General features: G+C 34.1%; 1 protein-coding gene across 1 annotated transcript; it reads left to right on the forward strand.

The window, feature by feature from the left end:
* Positions 1-11,127: 11,127 nt before the first annotated feature.
* On the forward strand, positions 11,128-15,383 carry LOC129889577 (putative disease resistance protein RGA1). The gene is made up of 2 exons (XM_055964945.1): positions 11,128-11,838; positions 12,425-15,383. The coding sequence occupies exons 1-2, from the start codon at positions 11,412-11,414 to the stop codon at positions 14,959-14,961; spliced, it is 2,964 nt and encodes a 987-aa protein (XP_055820920.1). The 5' UTR covers positions 11,128-11,411; the 3' UTR covers positions 14,962-15,383.
* The last annotated feature ends 3,334 nt before the right edge of the window (positions 15,384-18,717 follow it).

Below are 18,717 nucleotides of genomic sequence, written 5' to 3' on the forward strand. Positions count from 1 at the left end.
GAACTTTTATTTGATTTAATTGGAATCAAAGAATTTTGAACTAGCAAAAAGAAAGAAAAAAAACTTACACCTTTAGCTATTTTTTTGTGTCACGAGTTTATATACATTTTTTTAAGTAATAGCATCCTCCCTGGAGGATCGCTACAACATCAGTGAGAAATGACTTAACATTTTGGCCAAGAAGAAATTGTTGTCGGATTTTCAAAGTGCTAAATTAGAAAAGTGTAAGCACTGCTTGGTTGGAAAACAAAATGGAGTTTCCTTTAAGTCTAACCCTCTTTTAAGAAAGACAGAGTTGCTTGAGTTGGTGCACTCTTATTTATTCGGTCCAGTGAAGACAAGGACTCTGGGTGGTGCACTCTCCTCTGTCACTTTTATTGATGACTTCTCAAAAAAGCTTTAGGTCTATGTCTTGAAGACTAAAGATCAAGTGTTGAGTGTCTTTAAGTAGTTTCAGGCTTCAGTTGAAAGAGAAACTGGAAAAAAACTTAAATGTATTCGTACTGATAATGGTGGTGAATATTGTGGATCATTTGACGAATACTGCAAGCATCAAAATATTAGACACCAGAAGACTCTTCCTAAGACTCCTCAGCTTAATGGGTTGGATGAGAGGATGAACAGGACCTTGATAGAAAGAGTTAGGTGTTTATTTTCTAAAGCAAAGTTGTCGAACTCCTTTTGGAGTGAAGCCTTATTGACCGTTGCACATGTTATTAACTTATCTCTTGTAGTTGCTTTACAAAGTAATGTTCCAAATAGAGTTTGGTATGGAAGGGGTATTTCCTATGACCATTTGAGAGTATTTAGTTGCAAAACTTTTGTACATGTGCCGAAAGATGAGAGGTCAAAGTTAGATGTCAAAACAAGGCAATGCATCTCTGTTGGATATGACCTTGATGAATTTGGTTACAGGCTATATGATCCAATTGAGAAGAAGCATGTGAGAAGCCGTGATATCGTATTCATGGAGAATCAAACCATCAAAGATATTGATAAAGAGGAAAAGCTAGAACCTTCAAGTTCTGATGATGCAGTCCATCTTGATCAAGTTCCTCATATAAGTGTGTATGATATTGATGGGAATGATGATCATGGTGATGCCTAGAATCATGTCCCAGACTAATATGTTGATATTGATAATAACAATGATGTTGTTATTGATGATGCTCCTACTCATGAAGTTGTGGAAGAAGCAAATAATTCTCTTAGGAGGTCCACAAGACAACATATTCCTTCCTCTCACTATTCACCTAATAAGTGTGTGCTATTCACTGATGGGGGTAAACCAGAGTATTATGAAGAGGCCACAAAAAATAAGCATAAGGATCAATGGATTGAACCCATGCTAGATGAGATAAAATATTTGCATGAGAACCACACTTACGAGTTGGTAAAATTGCCTAAGGGCATGAGAGCTTTGAAGAACAAGTGGGTGTTTAAAGTTAAAGTTGAAGAACACAGCTTAAAACCCAGGTACAAATCTAGATTGGTTGCTAAAGGATTTGGTCAAAGGAAGGGTATTGAGTTTGACAAAATATTTTCTCCTGTCGTGAAAATGTCCTCTATTCGTACAGTTCTTGGTCTGACTGCTAGTCTTAATTTAGAGATAGAGCAGATGGATGTGAAGATGACTTTTCTTCACGATGACCTAGAAGAGAAGATTTATATGGAACAACCTGAGGGCTTCAAAGTAAATGGTAAAGAAAATTTTGTGTGCAAACTCAAAAAGAGTCTCCACGGGCTAAAGAAAGCTCCTAGACAGTGGTACAAGAAGTTTGAATCTGTTATGGAGGAGCAAGGCTACAAAAAGACTTCCTCAGATAACTGTGTATTTGTACAAAAAATTTCTAATGATGATTTTATCATCCTCTTGCTATATATGGATGATATGTTGATTGTGGGCAGGAATACTTTCAAGATTGACGAGTTAAAGAAATAGTTATGTAAGTCTTTTGCCATGAAAGACTTGGGTCATGCCAAACAAATTTTGGACATGAGGATTACTCGTATCAGATATGAAAGAAAGATTTATCTGTCACAAGAGAAGTACATTGAACGTATACTGGAGCTCTTCAACATGAAGAATACTAAGTCTATTAGCACATCTCTTGTTGGTCATATGAAGTTGAGCAAGAAAATGTGTCCTACAGCTCGGAAGGAAAAAAGAAAACATGGCCAAAGTTTCATATTCCTCCGTTGTCGGAAGTCTAATGTATGCAATGGTATGCACTAAAACTAATATTGCTCACGCAGTTGGTGTTATCAGCAGATTTCTCGATAATCCAGGAAAACAACATTAGAAAGCTGTAAAGTGGATACTCAAGTATCTGAGAGGAAGCTTAGATAAATGTTTATGTTTTGGAGGATCAAATCCAATCTTGAAGGACTGTACAAATGCTGATATGGTAGGTGACCTTGATAACAGAAAATCCACTACTGGATATTTATTTTTTCAGGGAGCACTATATCATGACAGTCGAAGTTGCAGAAGTGTGTTGCACTGTCTAGAATTGAAGCTGAGTATATTGCGGCTACTGAATCTAGCAAGTAGATGATATAGTTCAAGCAATTCCTTCGAGAACTTGGATTACATCAGAAGGAGTATGTCGTCTATTGTGACAGTCAAAGTGCAATAGACTTTTTGCCCCTGTACTATTAGAAAAGAATCATATTTGCCCTTGTACTACTAGAAAAGGATCATATTTGCCCTTTGTTATACTTTTTGGTTATATTTATCTCTATCATCCAACTTTGAGTTCATATTTTTCCCTTGAGCTATTAAGTTCCATATCACCACTTTCATTATCCTATGTGGCTCTTATGTGGCAGCTACATGGACATAATCTTCTCCTAATTTAATTATTATACCTCACCCCACAATATTATAACCACTTTACATAAAAATTGATTTAAAAAAAGCATATGGTGATGCAAATTTGTGCACAAACAACAATTATCTCCATTAGTGTCGTTGCTTGGTTCAATGAGTTGGCATCTTCCAGCGTCTCTCCTGATCAAAAAGCAAAGAACATTCTCTTGTCATTGGCAAAAACATCAGAAGAACAGATGGAAGCTAAGCAGATTACAGGATGTGCCAACGAGCTGATAGGCAATAGTATTCCCAGTAACATCAATGATAATGATGAAAAAGAGAGCATTTTGTCAGGAGAAAAATTGGATCAACTGCTAATTAGCGGTAGTGCTACATCTCAGACATAAGAAAGTAATGCAAAATGAAGCTAGAAATTTTGTAAATCTTGTAGTGTTCTTAGTTTATGTTAGAGTACTGTATATTCTTCTCCTTCCTTCCGGCATCTACAGATCTTCTGGCATGTCTCCAGTATCTTAGAAAGTAAAAATGGTTCTTAATTGGGTTTTGGGAATGGATAGTTGAAAATAGGATAAATGTCTAGGACGATGATACGTGTCCCTCCGTTTAGCTTAAGGGTATACACAACCTAAAATATTAACGGCAAAGGTATATATATATATGTAAAGTATAACGAAGGGTATATGCATATTATTTATGATAATTTGGGGATATATTTGTCTTTTTTCCATAATAATAATAATATTGAGGTTGGGGTATAATAATAATTAAGAGAAAATATTAAGTGGTATATATATATATATATATATATATTTATATATATATATATATATATACCACGTAGGATAATGAAAGTGGTGATGTGAAACTTAACAGCTCAAAGGGTAAATATGAACTCAAATTTGGATGATAAGGGTAAATATAACCAAAAAGTATAACAAAAGGCAAATATGATAGGGGTAAATATAACCAAAAAGTATCACTACTAAAAAATGGTGAAAAACGACAGAAAGAAAAGCGACGGACTGCGTCGATGGTAAAAAGCGACGGACAAAGGGACACCGTTCCTCGCTTATATTTTTTATTTTTTATTTTAAAAAGCGACAGACACTGACTCTATGTCCGTCGCTTTTTTGGTGGATTTTTGTGCCAAAAATATTTTTAATTAATAATTAATTATTTAATATAAACGGCGACGCCGTCCGTCGCTTCCAATAAAAATAATTATTTTTAATTTAAAATAAGTGACGGAGTCCTTTGCTTATTTTTAATTTTAATGTATAATATTTTTTTATAAAGTTTTATTTTATTATTTATAAATTTTTTTAAAAACAAAAATAGCGAAGGACGGCGTCGCTTGAATTGTGGTTTTTAAGAATTAATTAAGCTTAAATTTTAGAAATGTTGAATTATTGTTGGATATATAAACTTTAAGTTGTGAATTTTCAACTTAAATTTTGAACTTAGAATTTAAGATTTTTTAAGTTGAATATTAGAATTTTTTAACTTGAACTTAGATTTTAGAACTTGAATTTTAGGATTTTTGAAGTACTTAGGAATTTTTTTTGTTTTGTATAAATCCTCAACTTTAGATACTTGAACTTTCATTATACTTGAAATTTGAAAGTTTGTACTTTAACTTAGAAAAAAACCAACTTGAACTTTAGAAATGTTGAACTTGAGAATTTTTGAATTTTTGAAGGATATGCATGTAAACTTTAAGTTTTGAACTTTAGAATTTTTTTACTTGAACTTAGATTTTAGAACTTGAACTTTAGAATTTTTTAATTTAGTAGTTAGAAATTATTTTGGTTTGTATAAATTCTCAACTTTAGATACTTGAACTTAGGATACTTGAAATAATTAATTAAGGTTGAATATTTTTGTACAAAATTTTTAGTGCAGGCGTACAATCTAATTAAATATTCCAATATTCGATGCCGCCAAATCCACTGCCACCAACCCCTGCATCTCAGCCCTAATTGAAAAAAATTGAGGTACTTTTTCCTCTTAAATTTTAACTATTATATATATTAGATTTTTTTATTCAATGTACAACACTTGCATTTTGCTTAGATTTTTGTTTGATTTCTTAGGATATGTTTGAATTTTTAGAGTGTGCTTTAGTGATAAAGTGTTGATTTAGCATAAATGACAACATTAGTTCATCCTATTGATGACAAAATTGATTTTCTTGCAAGATAAATTTGTGTCCATCTAGTGTTGACACTTAGATTTGCTTTGGTTTACTTGTTGGAATTAGTTTGTACTTTAATTGTCTAATAAAATTCAACTTGCACTTTAGAAATGTTGAATTATTGTAGGATAATATATGATCTTTAAGTTGTTAAATTTGAAAGACTTTAAAATATTATGACTTTATTCGTTTTGAGTGTTTACTTATGTTCGTTATGATGTATGTTGTGTATTTTGTTGGTTGGTTAGTTGTGTTGGATTAGATTGTATTGATTATTGTTGAATTACATTTTAATTGCAGGTGGGCAACAGAAACTTTAGGTTTCTGCTGTCAAAAATATTACAGAAAAAGTAACGGACAGGGTCCTTTAATCCGTCACTTTTCTGAAATTTTTTTAGAAAGGCGACGGACAGGGACCCCATGTCCGTCGCTTTTTTAGAAATTTTCAAGAACACCAAGAACAAAAGCGACAGACAGAGACCCTTTGTCCCTTGCTTTTTTAGAAAAAAAATTAAAAAATAAAACGACGCAGTCCTTCGTTTATATATTTTTTAAAAAATAATAAATTTAGGGGCGACGCAGTCCGGCACTTTTTGCGATGCAGTCCGTCGCTTTATTCAAAGCGTCGAGCAAAAAATTGACGGAAGTGAATGCGTCCGTTTTCTGTCGAGTTTGACCAAAAAAGCGACACAGTCCGTCGCTTTTTTGCGTTGTTTTTTGACAGTTTTTTAGTAGTGTATAACAAAGGACAAATATGATCATTTTCTAAAAGTACAGGAAAAAATATGACATTTTACCAAATTGCAAATGTTGGTCAAAGAACGTGGCGAGGTTGGTGGGAAGAGTTATAAAAAGAGCTCTTCATCTCCTCATTTTATACAACCAAGATAAGAGAGAAAAAACAATTAGAGAGGTATTCCATAGACTATAAGACAATAGTTTGTGAAAAAAATAGAGTATGAACGATATTTTTAGTAAGGTGGAGATCAAAAGAGTGTTATTTTTTTTGAGTGTGTGGTAGTCATTTTTTTGTATTGTACTTGGTACTACTCAGTGTAAAATTTCTTAGTATAGTGATATCAGTTGTTCCTGTTGGCCCGTAGTTTTTTTTCTTATTTAAAAGGGCTTCAGGTAAAAAATTTAATGTCATTATTTTTCCATTTTATTTCATTATTTGGACTATATATATATATATATATATTTGTATTAGTCTGCATTTGCCCGACATCTTTTTCAATACAAATTTGTGAGCGAGGATTCCTCTATCTCTTCTCTAAAACAGAGATTTGAAGCGGTTTATAATTTACGGAGTATTAGGTAATATCTCCCGCATTCTTGTACAAGCCTGTGCAGATGAAATAACATGAATATTTACTGCTGTCAATCTATTTGCACCAGTTGACCAATGGAAGGGAGAATTTTAAGATATAAACATCATATAACCTTCCTTTTAGCCTATTCCCACTTGAGTGTACTTCACAGCTGATAGGCCCATAAATACTTGACGCCCCGAAATACTGAACAGGGACGGATTTGGAAATACAATTTAAGAAAATGAACCTTAGGCACTTCAATATAAGAGAAGAAGGGAGAAGTAGAACGAAACAAAGAACAATGCAACTGGAAAAATGTTGAAAATAAATTGAACGATATTAATGTTGCAATTCGGTCTCCTTAATAATGAATAAGCCCTTCTCTCAAAGATCTGTTACACCGCCTTCTTCTTGTTTGAGTGGTGAACAGAAGCACCCATACACACTTGGACTTTCCTTTGGGTGATTTAATATGCTCCTCTTTTTTTTTCCAATTGTTTCATTTGGCAAGATACTCTAAGATTGAAATCTTTAATTTCTATTAGATAGTCTTGTATGCCTAATTTCATGTTTGATCTTCTATTTTATTTTAGAGTATTGGAGTTAATATTGGACCTAAAATTATCCCTAATGATAGACGCTAGGTTTAGTTTCCCATGGGTGTGGCTCGACACAAGCAAGACTCTACACTTAGACAAAGTATGAATCAAGAAGTTTTAAAGTGTTAGTGGCATGTGTGGCATTTAGCCATGCTTAACCTCTTTTACTAGAGTAATCTCTTCTTTGCAAATAATTTGGATCAAGCAACCCACCAATAGTTCTAGTAATTCCCAAACTACTAAGTGTACTACCAAGCATTCTAAAGCCTCGCACATCTTCCTTGAGTTTGTGTAGAACCATGCCATACTTATGTTGTGAGCCTTGGTTAGAAACATGTCTAAAGTTTTCAAGTTAAAAAAATTCAAGAATCAAGAGAAGCCTTCTATCCAAGGTTTTCTCAAGGCCTTCTTCTCAAATCAAATTAGGGTTTCAAGAACTCAAGTCTCCTTTTCAATTTTAAGGCTAGAATTCATTAAAGTTTGTGGGAATTCATCCATGGATCCTTCCATCCTTGGAGTCCCAAGCTTTTCTCAATTATCTTATTCTATGAATTTCTTCTAAATTCTAGTTTTGATCAAGTTGCATATGAGTCAACTCAATTATGTTATTATTCAATTTTAATGGTCTATTCAATAATGAGTTCAATTCAATTGCATGTTTTCAAGGTATTTTACGATGACCCATGCATTATGACTACTTTATGATTACCAATTTAATTATGATTCAAGATTATGCATGCATCATGAGCTTATGAACTATGATTTTAATGATGTTTATTGGTGAAGTATGAATTATGGGTTTTCAATGAAGATAAATTAAAGATTACTTCAAAGTAAAGTATGTTATCGTGAAGGTTTTCCATGATTTTCTATGAACAAGCTTATCATGATTTTGATGCTTTAGATAAGTATATTTATGAATATGTTGTGATGTCATGATATGTTGAAGCAGTTATTCTTATGATTTTCAAGTATTTATGATGAACTTGGTATTACTAGATTTTTACCATCTTCAAAGCTTATGTTATATTGCATATGATATTCCATTGAGAGTTCACCTAGCACCGAGTGGACCTTGGGATAGAAGCTCACCCGTTTAAACCGTTAGTAGAAACTTCATTGTCCCATAACTACGTGTCACTGTAGGAAGAAGGATCACCCGTTAGTAGAGGCTTGATTCCTTAGAAAAGATCACTCATTAGTTGAGGCTTGATTCTTTAGTAGCTTAGTGGATCCATTTAGGCATCATGGTTCTTACCTTGGCAAGTATGGACCCTCTCTTTTTGGTGTGTGAGGTAAACACCAGACTCCATGTTATGGCTCACATGATTTATGTCGGTTAATGGTATCTCTCACAAACACTTATGATTTTCTCACTATGTTACATTCGACTTATGATTTCTTACGAGTTTGCATTGACCATGTATTATGTTTCACATGATATTTTAAAAGGTTTTTAACTATTTTTAGCTTGGTGATTGCATTACCATGATTTACGACATGCATTGCATATTCCCCATTCTTAGTACATTTCATGTACTAATGCATACTTTTGCCTACATTGTCTCATAATGTAGTATCTGACTCTCACCCTCCCGCACGTGGCTAGTTGGTGATCTACTCAGAGTTAACTTTTGGTGAGTCCTCATTATTCGAGGGCGAACTCGTCATGTTATCTTCCTATTTTTAGTCATTATGTTTGGTGAAGGAGGGAGATTGTCCTATGCCGCGTACTAATTAGTAGTGGCATTGTCATACTATAATAGTATGAGTCATTCATGTTGACTATTATGTTTGAATTCTCCTTATATTGAGATTTTCATGTTGAGACTATCTTCCTCATTTATGTCTACTCTTGATTTCATATTGTTTATGTCACGCTATGTATGCTAATTAAGAGCCTTGGTTGGAGTCCTTCAGGATTTTGATTGTCGTGTCACGCCTAGGGCCTAACTTGGATCGTGACAACTTAACCCTTATATTTATGAGTATTAAGAGTCTCAATTATGAAATAACTAGGGAATAGCTCCGCGCGGTAATGATTGAGCTCATTAACTTATAAAGTAATTTTTTTTTATTGTACTCTGGCAAATAAGAATTTTTTTTAGGTGCATTTTGAGTTAAAAACTGTCGAAGTAATAAACTTCCTTTGGTGGTTGATGAAAAACTATAGAACCAATAGTATTTAAGATATCTGAGGAAGTATAAGTGTCTTATGTTTTGTAAAGAGAAATCAAAGTGTCATCATCATGAATAAACGAAAGAAAAGACGCGTAATTTTTTTCCCCTGCTAATAGTCACTCTCTCCTTTTCAGCTCCATTAATCTTTTCAGTTTACTTTGCGTCTAAGTTTCTTCTCCACTTTCCTCACACATTCATATTCAAACTGCACACGTAGAATTCTTTATTAAATATAGAGATGGAATTAAAGTGTAATCTTAATCAGAGAATACATGGAAGGAGAGACTTTGGTGTTCCCATTTTACGGTCAAGGTCATCTCTCCGAGAAAGACAAAACGTGTTTTGAATGCATAGTCAAAAAAGGAAGATGCAATACATGAATTTTACGCGTTTCTAGTTTTCTATAAATAAAGGGTCTCTTGTCCTTATTTAGATTATCCCCAAAAAATACAATTCAAAAGAGTAAGAACACAAAGAGAGTTATACACCAAGATAAATATTATAGTCTTGAATGTCCTCTTTAGTGAGTTGTTCCTTTTATAAGAGAGAAGTGTTAATTGTTGTTTTTTCCTTGTATTTGAGAACAGTGTACTCCCATATTATCATAATAAGATCCTTCTAGTTGTTTTTCCCCTCTATCTGTTTGAGGGGTTTCCACGTAAAATTCTCATGTCCAATTTATTTTCATTATTTATTATCATATCAAACTTTAGTTGTGGTGCTTCCTCCCCAAACAATCTCTTCCCCTGTTTGGAACTCTGCAGAAATCTTCTGTGAAGCGAAATGTGACCAGTAAAAGTGAATTGAGGGAGTACTAAATATTGTACACAAATACATAAAGTGGTATTAGTTAAATGAGGCAACTAATATTGTTTATTATTTCCTCTAGTTCATATTAAGTGAATTATTGAGATTTTTTTATATAATTTTAAATAAGTGAATTATTTAAAGTTTAAGAGAATTGTTACTACTTTTTTCTATATTTACCTATCATTTGATGATGTTCTAAACTACTTTACATTTGCTAGGGAACTAGTTTGAACATAATCAAAAGAGTAATAGTGCAAAATAACATTTAATTTATATCCTAAAATATTTTTTCTTTAAGGAATATGACTCATACCCTAACAATTCACTTAAATAAATATGGACGGCATTTTAGCTGCCTTGGTCCTAAGCAGCCAATGTCTTATTTCAGCTTTAATTAATTAGGAAAGAGGAAACTGTAAATGAGGAAGAAGGGAGCAGTTGCTGTCATGGAAGAAACAGAAGAAAGATAATACAACCAAAAAAAAAAAAATAGTTGACAACTTGAGAGTAATATTAAAAGGACCCGTTTACCAAAAAATATATATTAAAAGGACCCCACAAAAGACAATTTGTTTTTGTGGAAAGCCTTTCCACGGACAGAGGTGAAAGACAAATCAACTCCACGAGAAAACACACCATACGAAACTAGCTAGCTAGTAGTTTCCATGAATATTCATCAAGTATGTCGATTTTCTACAGACTATCATCAATTATCTATCTAAACACACCTCAACATCTTTTAACTCCTTGCATACGCCTAACACATCAACCCAACATTTATTATACATATTTTGTTTCAAAAAGCATACATTCATGATTAAACTTGTGCTTCAATTCCAATGGCTAGCATGTTATCAGTTTCGAAACAATTTTTTCTTTTAAAAAAAAACTAACAAATATCGAATTAAAAACCAAAGTTTGATTTAAAAAAATTAAATAAAAGACGATTCAAAAGTAAGTACTATATAAAAGATTAAGTTGAGAGTAACAAACATTACTTCAAATATATACATATGGTATATACATATGGTGTAGTGAGTGAAAAAAAGTGATTTCTGTTGTGTGGAAAGAAAAGTCAAATTAGAGACCTATAATTGAGATTCATATGTGAAATTTCTATGAAATAATTAAATTCGTATTTATTACAAGTCCACGTCCCCCTGCATCAAGTCAAGCTTTATTTCAAAATTACAGATTCATTGTTTACTATTCTAGTAATCTAGACTCCCTCCACATATCTAATATTCTTAATAGTGAATTCAACATATGGCTGAAGCTTTCAGTAAAGATCTGATAGACAATCTCACTTCTTTCCTCAAAGGGGAACTTGCATTGCTTTTCGGTTTTCAAAATGAGTTCCAAAGGCTTTTAAGCATCTTCTCTACAATCCAAACCGTCCTTGAAGCAACTCAAGGAAAATCTCACTTCTTTACTCAAAATTACAGTTCCTCTAATATTCGTAATAGCGAATTCCACACATGACTGAAGCTTTCATTCAAGTTCTGTTAGAAAATCTATCTTACTTCCTTAAAGGGGAACTTGTATTGCTTTTCGGTTTTGAAAATGAGTTCCAAAGGCTTTCAAGCATGTTTTCTACAATACAAGCGGTCCTTGAAGATGCTGAGGAGAAGCAACTCAAGGACAAGCCACTAGAAAATTGGTTGCAAAAACTCAATGCTGCTACATATGAAGTGGATGACATCTTGGATGAATATAAAACTAAAGCCAAACGATTCTTGCAGTCTGAATATGGTCGTTATCATCCAAAGGCTATCCCTTTCCGTCGCAAGGTCGGGAAAAGGATGGACCAAGTGATGAAAAAACTAAATGCAATTGCTGAGGAAAGAAAGAATTTCCATTTGCACGAAAAGATTATAGAGAGACAAGCTGCTAGACAAGAAACAGGTGCTCATCTTAAATTAGTATCACAACAACTTTGTTTATATTCATTTTATTGGCAATTATCAAATTCGGAAAAGAGTCAAATATACTCATGTTCTATCGGAAATAGTTTAAATATACCTTTCAACACAACTTTGTTAATCCTGGCAAGCTCAGAATCAAACTATCCACCCCAATTTTGAATATTCGATTTCTTTAGAAACCCACACATTTAACTCATCCACGACCCATTCCATCCGCTTTGAGTTCTTTTCCTTACCTATAAACATTGAACACTCGATTGGTTTTGCTCTTCTTAATGAAGCAGCTCAGAGAAAAGAGGTTTTCTTCTATTCTATTTCTCTATGTGCTGCACTTGGGTCCTTAATCCAATAAAAAACAATAAATATAACAGGCATGTTTATCAAATTAATATTATGTTCCCAATGACGGTAGCCTTTCCAGACAGCTGAGCGTAAATTTTATCTAACGAAGAAAAAAATATGACTACGCATAACTCTTAAATTGTGCGAAAATATTCTCTATTTTCTGCTGACTCTTAATGAGCTAGAATGTATCACTATTCTCATGTGGACATTGCTTGCACCAGGTTCTGTATTAACTGAACCACAAGTTTATGGAAGGGGCAAAGAGGAAGATGAGATAGTGAAAATCCTGATAAAAAATGTTAGTGATGCCCAAGAACTTTCAGTCCTCCCAATACTTGGTATGGGGGGACTAGGAAAGACGACTCTTGCCCAAATGGTCTTCAATGATCAGAGAGTAACTGAGCATTTCCATCCCAAAATATGGATTTGTGTCTCGGATAATTTTGATGAGAAGAGGTTGATAAAGGCAATTGTAGAATCTATCGAAGGAAAGTATCTTGGTGACATGGACTTGGATCCCCTTCAAAAGAAGCTTCAGGAGCTGCTGGATGGAAAAAGATACTTTCTTGTCTTAGATGATGTTTGGAATGAAGATCAAGAGAAGTGGTCTAGTTTAAGAGCAGTCTTGAAGGTTGGAGCGAGTGGTGCTTCTGTTCTAACCACTACTCGTCTTGAAAAGGTTGGATCAATTATGGGAACTGTGCAACCATATGAATTGTCAAATCTGTCTCAAGAAGATTGTTGGTTGTTGTTCATGCAACGTGCATTTGGACACCAAGAAAAAATAAATCCTAACCTTGTGGCTATCGGAAAGGTGATTGTGAAAACATGTGGTGGTGTGCCTCTAGCAGCCAAGACTCTTGGAGGTATTTTGCGCTTCAAAAGAGAAGAAAGAGAATGGGAACATGTGAGAGATAATGTGATTTGGAATTTGCCTCAAGATGGAAGTTCTATTCTGCCTACCCTGAGACTTAGTTATCATCATCTTCCACCTGATTTGAGACCATGCTTTGTGTATTGTGCGGTGTTCCCAAAGGATACTGAAATGGAAAAGGAAAATCTAATCTCTCTCTGGATGGCACATGGTTTTCTTTTATCGAAAGGAAACTTGGAGCTAGAGGATGTAGGTAATGAAGTATGGAATGAATTATACTTGAGGTCTTTCTTCCAAGAGATTGAAGTTAAATCTGGTAAAACTTATTTCAAGATGCATGATATCATTCATGATTTGGCTACATCTCTGTTTTCGGCAAGCGCATCAAGCAGCAGCATCCGCGAAATAAATGTAAAAGGTTACCCACATATGATGTCCACTGGTTTCGCTGAAGTGGTGTCTTCTTACTCTCCTTCGCTCTTGGAAAAGTTTGTCTCGCTGAGGGTGCTTAATCTAAGCAATTTAGAACTTAAGCAGTTACCATCTTCCATTGGAGATCTAGTACATTTAAGATACTTGAACCTGTCTGGCAATAGGATGCGTAGTCTTCCAAAGCAGTTATGCAGGCTTCAAAATCTGCAGACTCTTGATCTACATAAGTGCCAGTCACTTTCTTGTTTGCCAAAACAAACAAGTAAACTTGGTAGTCTCCGAAATCTTTTACTTGATCATTGTTATGAATGGACTTGTATGCCACCAAGGATAGGATCTTTGACATGCCTTAAGACTCTAGGTCGCTTTGTTGTGGGTGAGAGGAAAGGTTATCAACTTGGTGAACTACGAAACCTGAATCTCCAAGGCTCAATTTCAATCACACACCTTGAGAGAGTGAAGAACGATACAGAGGCAAAAGAAGCCAACTTATCTGCAAAAGCAAATCTGCACTCTTTAAGCATGAGTTGGGATATATATGGACCACATAGATATGAATCAGAAGTGCTTGAATGCCTCAAACCACACCCCAATCTGAAATATTTAGAAATCATAGGCTTTAGTGGATTCCGTCTCCCAGACTGGATCAATTACTTATTTTTGGAAAGGGTCGTCTCTATTATAATTAATGGTTGCGGAAACTGCTCGTGCTTACCACCATTTGGTGAGCTGCCTTGTCTAGAAAGTCTACAGTTATGGAAAGGGTCTGTGAAGGTGGATTATGTTGAGGAAGAGGATATTGATGTTCATTCTAGATTCCCCAGAAGAATAAGGTTTCCATCTCTGAGAAAACTTATTATAGGCGGATTTCGTAATCTGAAAGGATTGCTGAAAAAGGAAGTAGAAGAGCAATTCCCTGTGCTTGAAGAGATGACGATTTACTGGTGCCCTATGTTTGTTATTCCGACACTTTCTACTGTCAAGACATTGGAAGTTTATGGGGACATGGCAGATGCAACAGGTTTCAGGTCCATATCTAATCTTAGGGCTCTTACTTTCCTCCACATTAGGCGTAACAAAGCTTCTTCGCTCCCAGAAGAGATGTTCAAAAGCCTTGCAAATCTCAAATACTTGACTATCTCTTTCTTGGAGAATCTCAAAGAGCTGCCTACCAGCCTGGCTAGTCTCCATGCTTTGAAGCGTCTGAAAATTGAATATTGTTGGGCACTAGAGAAACTCCCCCAGGAAGGGCTGGAAGGCTTTACTTCACTCACGGAGTTATCTGTTTATAACTGTAAGATGTTAAAATGTTTGCCCGAGGGATTGCAGCACCTAACAGCCCTCACAAGTTTAACAATTAGGGAATGTCCAGAACTGGAAAAGCGGTGTGAAATGGGAATAGGAGAAGACTGGCATAAAATTGCTCATATTCCTGATGTGTTTATCCGTTAAGCCTTATTCCCAATAGAGGTCCTTCCTTCCATTGGATGCAATTTTCTGATTTTCTTTTGGAAACAAGTCAACGATTTCTTAAGATCCATTTGTATTATACTTGTCGACTATCACTTAGAGCAGATGTCTAAAATGTTTCTGAGAGAGTAACTATAGGTCAGCAATTTCTGATGGAGAACGAACATCCCATGATATTTGCTTATTTTTAATATTATTAAGAGTCATGATTAATTTTCTTAATTAAGAAATAAATATGTACTCTGGCTATATATGTTTAGGTACATTTTGAGTTAAAAACTGTTAAATTAATAAACTTCCTTTTTCCTTTGATGGTTGATGAAAAACTATGGAACCAATAGGATTACTCACCTAAGATAGCTGAGGAAGTATAGTGTCTACTATTGTAAAGAGAAAATGAAGTGGAAGACTTTTCTGGAAATATTTTGGATGTCTATTTCTATTTTTATTTTTCCTAAAAGATAATTGAAATATAGGAACAGTCACAAAAATTCTTTAAAATAACAATCCGACAAGCCTTTTTTCTTTTCTTTGAAAAGAAAATTTCCTCAAAACGAGAAAGAAACTTTCTCCAGAAGATTTTCCAGCTCTCCTATTTCAATGGATAAAAGAAAATTCCCTAAATAGTGGAAGACCAAAAAATGTGGATATCTTTACAGAAAAAAAACTTGTGCTATGAAAGTGAAAGAAAGTGAATTTGGTTATGTACTCATCGTTGCTAAAACGCTGCTATTATTGTTCCCAACTGTCATTTTCCCTTCACTTTTCACACCTACAAATCATCATGTATCACAATTGTTTGGCCATCTTTTCGGTACTCGTACTCACTTCACAAAGCACATTAGGTGCAAGAGACAGTTGAATTACACTCAATGTATCTCCTTCAATCTTCTCCTTGTCGGAATTTGATGTGTCATCGGGGTACTTTCCGTCAATAGCATGGATTGAACCTTCCCTCTCCAGTAACGCCATCATCTGGATCTTTCAGATATTGAAGTTGCTACACCCACTAAATCTATCAATTTCAAATTTCATGGAACTCATCGTTACTTGTTCTTCCTCTTCTACTATAAAGTATTTGGAAATACAGAAAACCAAAGTAATTATTTTCTGATGTGAAAGTTCAGACTGTGCTGCAACCACAGAGCATATTCAGACAAAACCTTGGCTCTGATACCAATTGTTAGCAAAAACGTGAAAATAAAGAACAAGAAAGAATAGTTATATTTTATGTGGTTTGGATCAGAATGATCATACATCCACGAGAGAACAACTGCGTTTATATTAACAAAGAGAGAAGAAAGATCGTGAATACATCTAAGAGAATTGTTCTTTCAACTCCCTGCTCTTCTAATGTATTTTTCTCTGAGTTTATGGATGATTTCAACATTGAAGAATGGTCATTCTTTTGTAGGTGGCCAAACTTTGGCTCCAAGCACAAAATGAGAAAAGGAAAACAAGAAAGGGATAATGCACAAGTACCACCCCCAACTATGACCGAAATTCCTAGAACACACCTAAACTAAACCAAGGTCCTACTACCCCCTCCTGAAGTAATTTTTTACATAATTTCGTGCACTTTATTTGCCTACGTGGCACACTCTACCAACTTACTTTAATGAAGTGTAAACACGAACGACCCCACCGAAATTTAATTTAAATTAAAACCTTTTATTTTTCACTTATGCTATCAAAATATTCCATGTGGAATTTAATTTTCCATTTACTTTAACATTTCAATTTTATTACCTTTCCCAAAAATATTTTAACTTTACTTTTCCCTTTCCAGAACTTTCTCTTTCCCTTTCCCTTTCCCAAAGCTGTAGATTCAGAGCCCGTTTGGATGGGCTTAAAAAAAGTGACATTTATGTATGAAGTGCTTTTAGAACTTTAAATTGCTGAAAGTTATTTTTATAAATAAGCAGTTGAGTGTTTGGATAAAAGTGCTTAAATGAGAAAAATTATGTGAATTTTAGGGTTAAAAGAATAAAAAGGGTAGTTTGGGAATTTAGTTAAAATATGAGGGATATAAAAGTAATTTCCATGGTCAAAGAAAATGACTTTAAGCACTTAGAAAAAAAAAGTTAGGAATCCTAACTTTTCATTTTTGACTGACTTTAAGAACTTTCTAGCTTAAAGTTAGCATTAAGCAAACACGTCCAAAAGCTGAAAAGGGGCTTTAAGTTGGTTTTGACCAACTTAAAGCCAATCCAAACGGGCTCTCAATCTATTTCCAAAAATTAAAATGTTTACGGTCGAAATAGATATTGGTAGTTTGTGTTCGAAGTTCAAGGGTTATCTGATCTTCATCGTGGTCGAATTCAAAGGCTATCTAATCTTCAAAATAGAAGACGAAAGGTTTGTTTTTCTTGAATTTACTTTTTTTTTCTTTTGTTATTGTTATGCTTAGATTTAGTAGGGTTTATGATATGGTGTTAAATACAACTTTCGATCCTTTTGTGACATGCTCATTTATTAGGGTTTATGGTAAGGTGTTAAAGTATAGCCGAAATCTTCATAATGCAACTCGATTTTTTAGCTGGTTTGAGTCAGGATTTCTTTATTGTTTGTTATTTAGTTGTGCATGTGTGGGTGCACCTTTTAAAATAAAAAAGACAAGAAGATGAAGATGAGTTGGGTGTTGTGTGATTGTGTCTGTATGTGGTCTTATGTGTGGGGCTATAGTTATATTAAACGAATTTGTTGTGTTTGTGTAGGGTCACATTCTAAGAAGACAAAATAGGTTGGGTGTTGTGTGTGTGAGAGGTCTGTGGGATTATTATTATTTTTTTACCTCCCATTTTGGAGGATTTATAGTGTTTCCACACTTTCCCTCTAATGTGACTCGAACCCAGGACCTACCGGTCGTGGGTGGAGGTGCTTAACCAACTGAGCAAGCCTCACTTGTCGTATATGTGGGATTATAGGCCTGTATTGTAGGGGTTGTAGTAACATTAAAGAACTCAACTTTAACTTACTTGAACTGCTAGGGTATCTGTTTGTTCCTAAATTTTTATATTCTATTAGTGACTTGTACTTAGCTATTGACTTGTGCTTAATTATAAGTGACTGGATATCTGTCAATTAATGACTTAATTATATGTGTGTATGTGTGTATTCTATTTAGTGACTTGTACTTAGTTATTGACTTGTACTTAATTATTAGTGACTTGTACTGTCTATTAGGGACTAAATTATAAGTGTGTATGTGTGTATTATATTAATGGTCGTTTAGTAGAGTGTATAAAAATAATGTTAAATAGAGTGTATTAGTAATGCTTGCATTAATTATATATAGAATATTTCTTATGCATTGTTTGGTTTACTGTATTTAAAATAGAATAAATTGCATAAAAATATTCATTTACAAAAATATCCTCAACAATTATGATGGAAAAGATGTAAAAAGGATTTTGAGGGGCAATTAGGTCTTTAATATGTTAATGCATGCATTAAATCTCCTTGCATTACTAATACCTAGAAATCCATGGTATTAGTAATACATACCTCAGTACACAATAGAGTGTATAACTAATGCAAGCATTAGTTATACATAACATGAAAAAGTGTACCAAACAAGGTACTACTAATACATCTAATTAATGCATGCATTAATTTTACTAATACATTCTACCAAACGATCCCTTAGTTACTTGCACTTAATTATTGTTTATGTTTATGCATATAGGTATGAGTGGATTTCCATTCATTACTTTACCCTCCCCAGACCCCACATGG

The sequence above is a fragment of the Solanum dulcamara genome, chromosome 5, assembly GCF_947179165.1.
Source record: "Solanum dulcamara chromosome 5, daSolDulc1.2, whole genome shotgun sequence".
In the NCBI taxonomy this organism is placed as follows: Eukaryota; Viridiplantae; Streptophyta; class Magnoliopsida; order Solanales; family Solanaceae; genus Solanum; species Solanum dulcamara.

What these genes read in the sequence shown, in the direction of transcription:
- LOC129889577 (XM_055964945.1), top strand. Translation starts at nt 11,412, where the DNA reads ATGACTGAAGCTTTCATTCAAGTTCTGTTAGAAAATCTATCTTACTTC. An exon ending in AGCTGCTAGACAAGAAACAG is followed by an intron (nt 11,839 to 12,424) that starts GTGCTCATCTTA and finishes TGCTTGCACCAG; the next exon opens with GTTCTGTATTAACTGAACCA.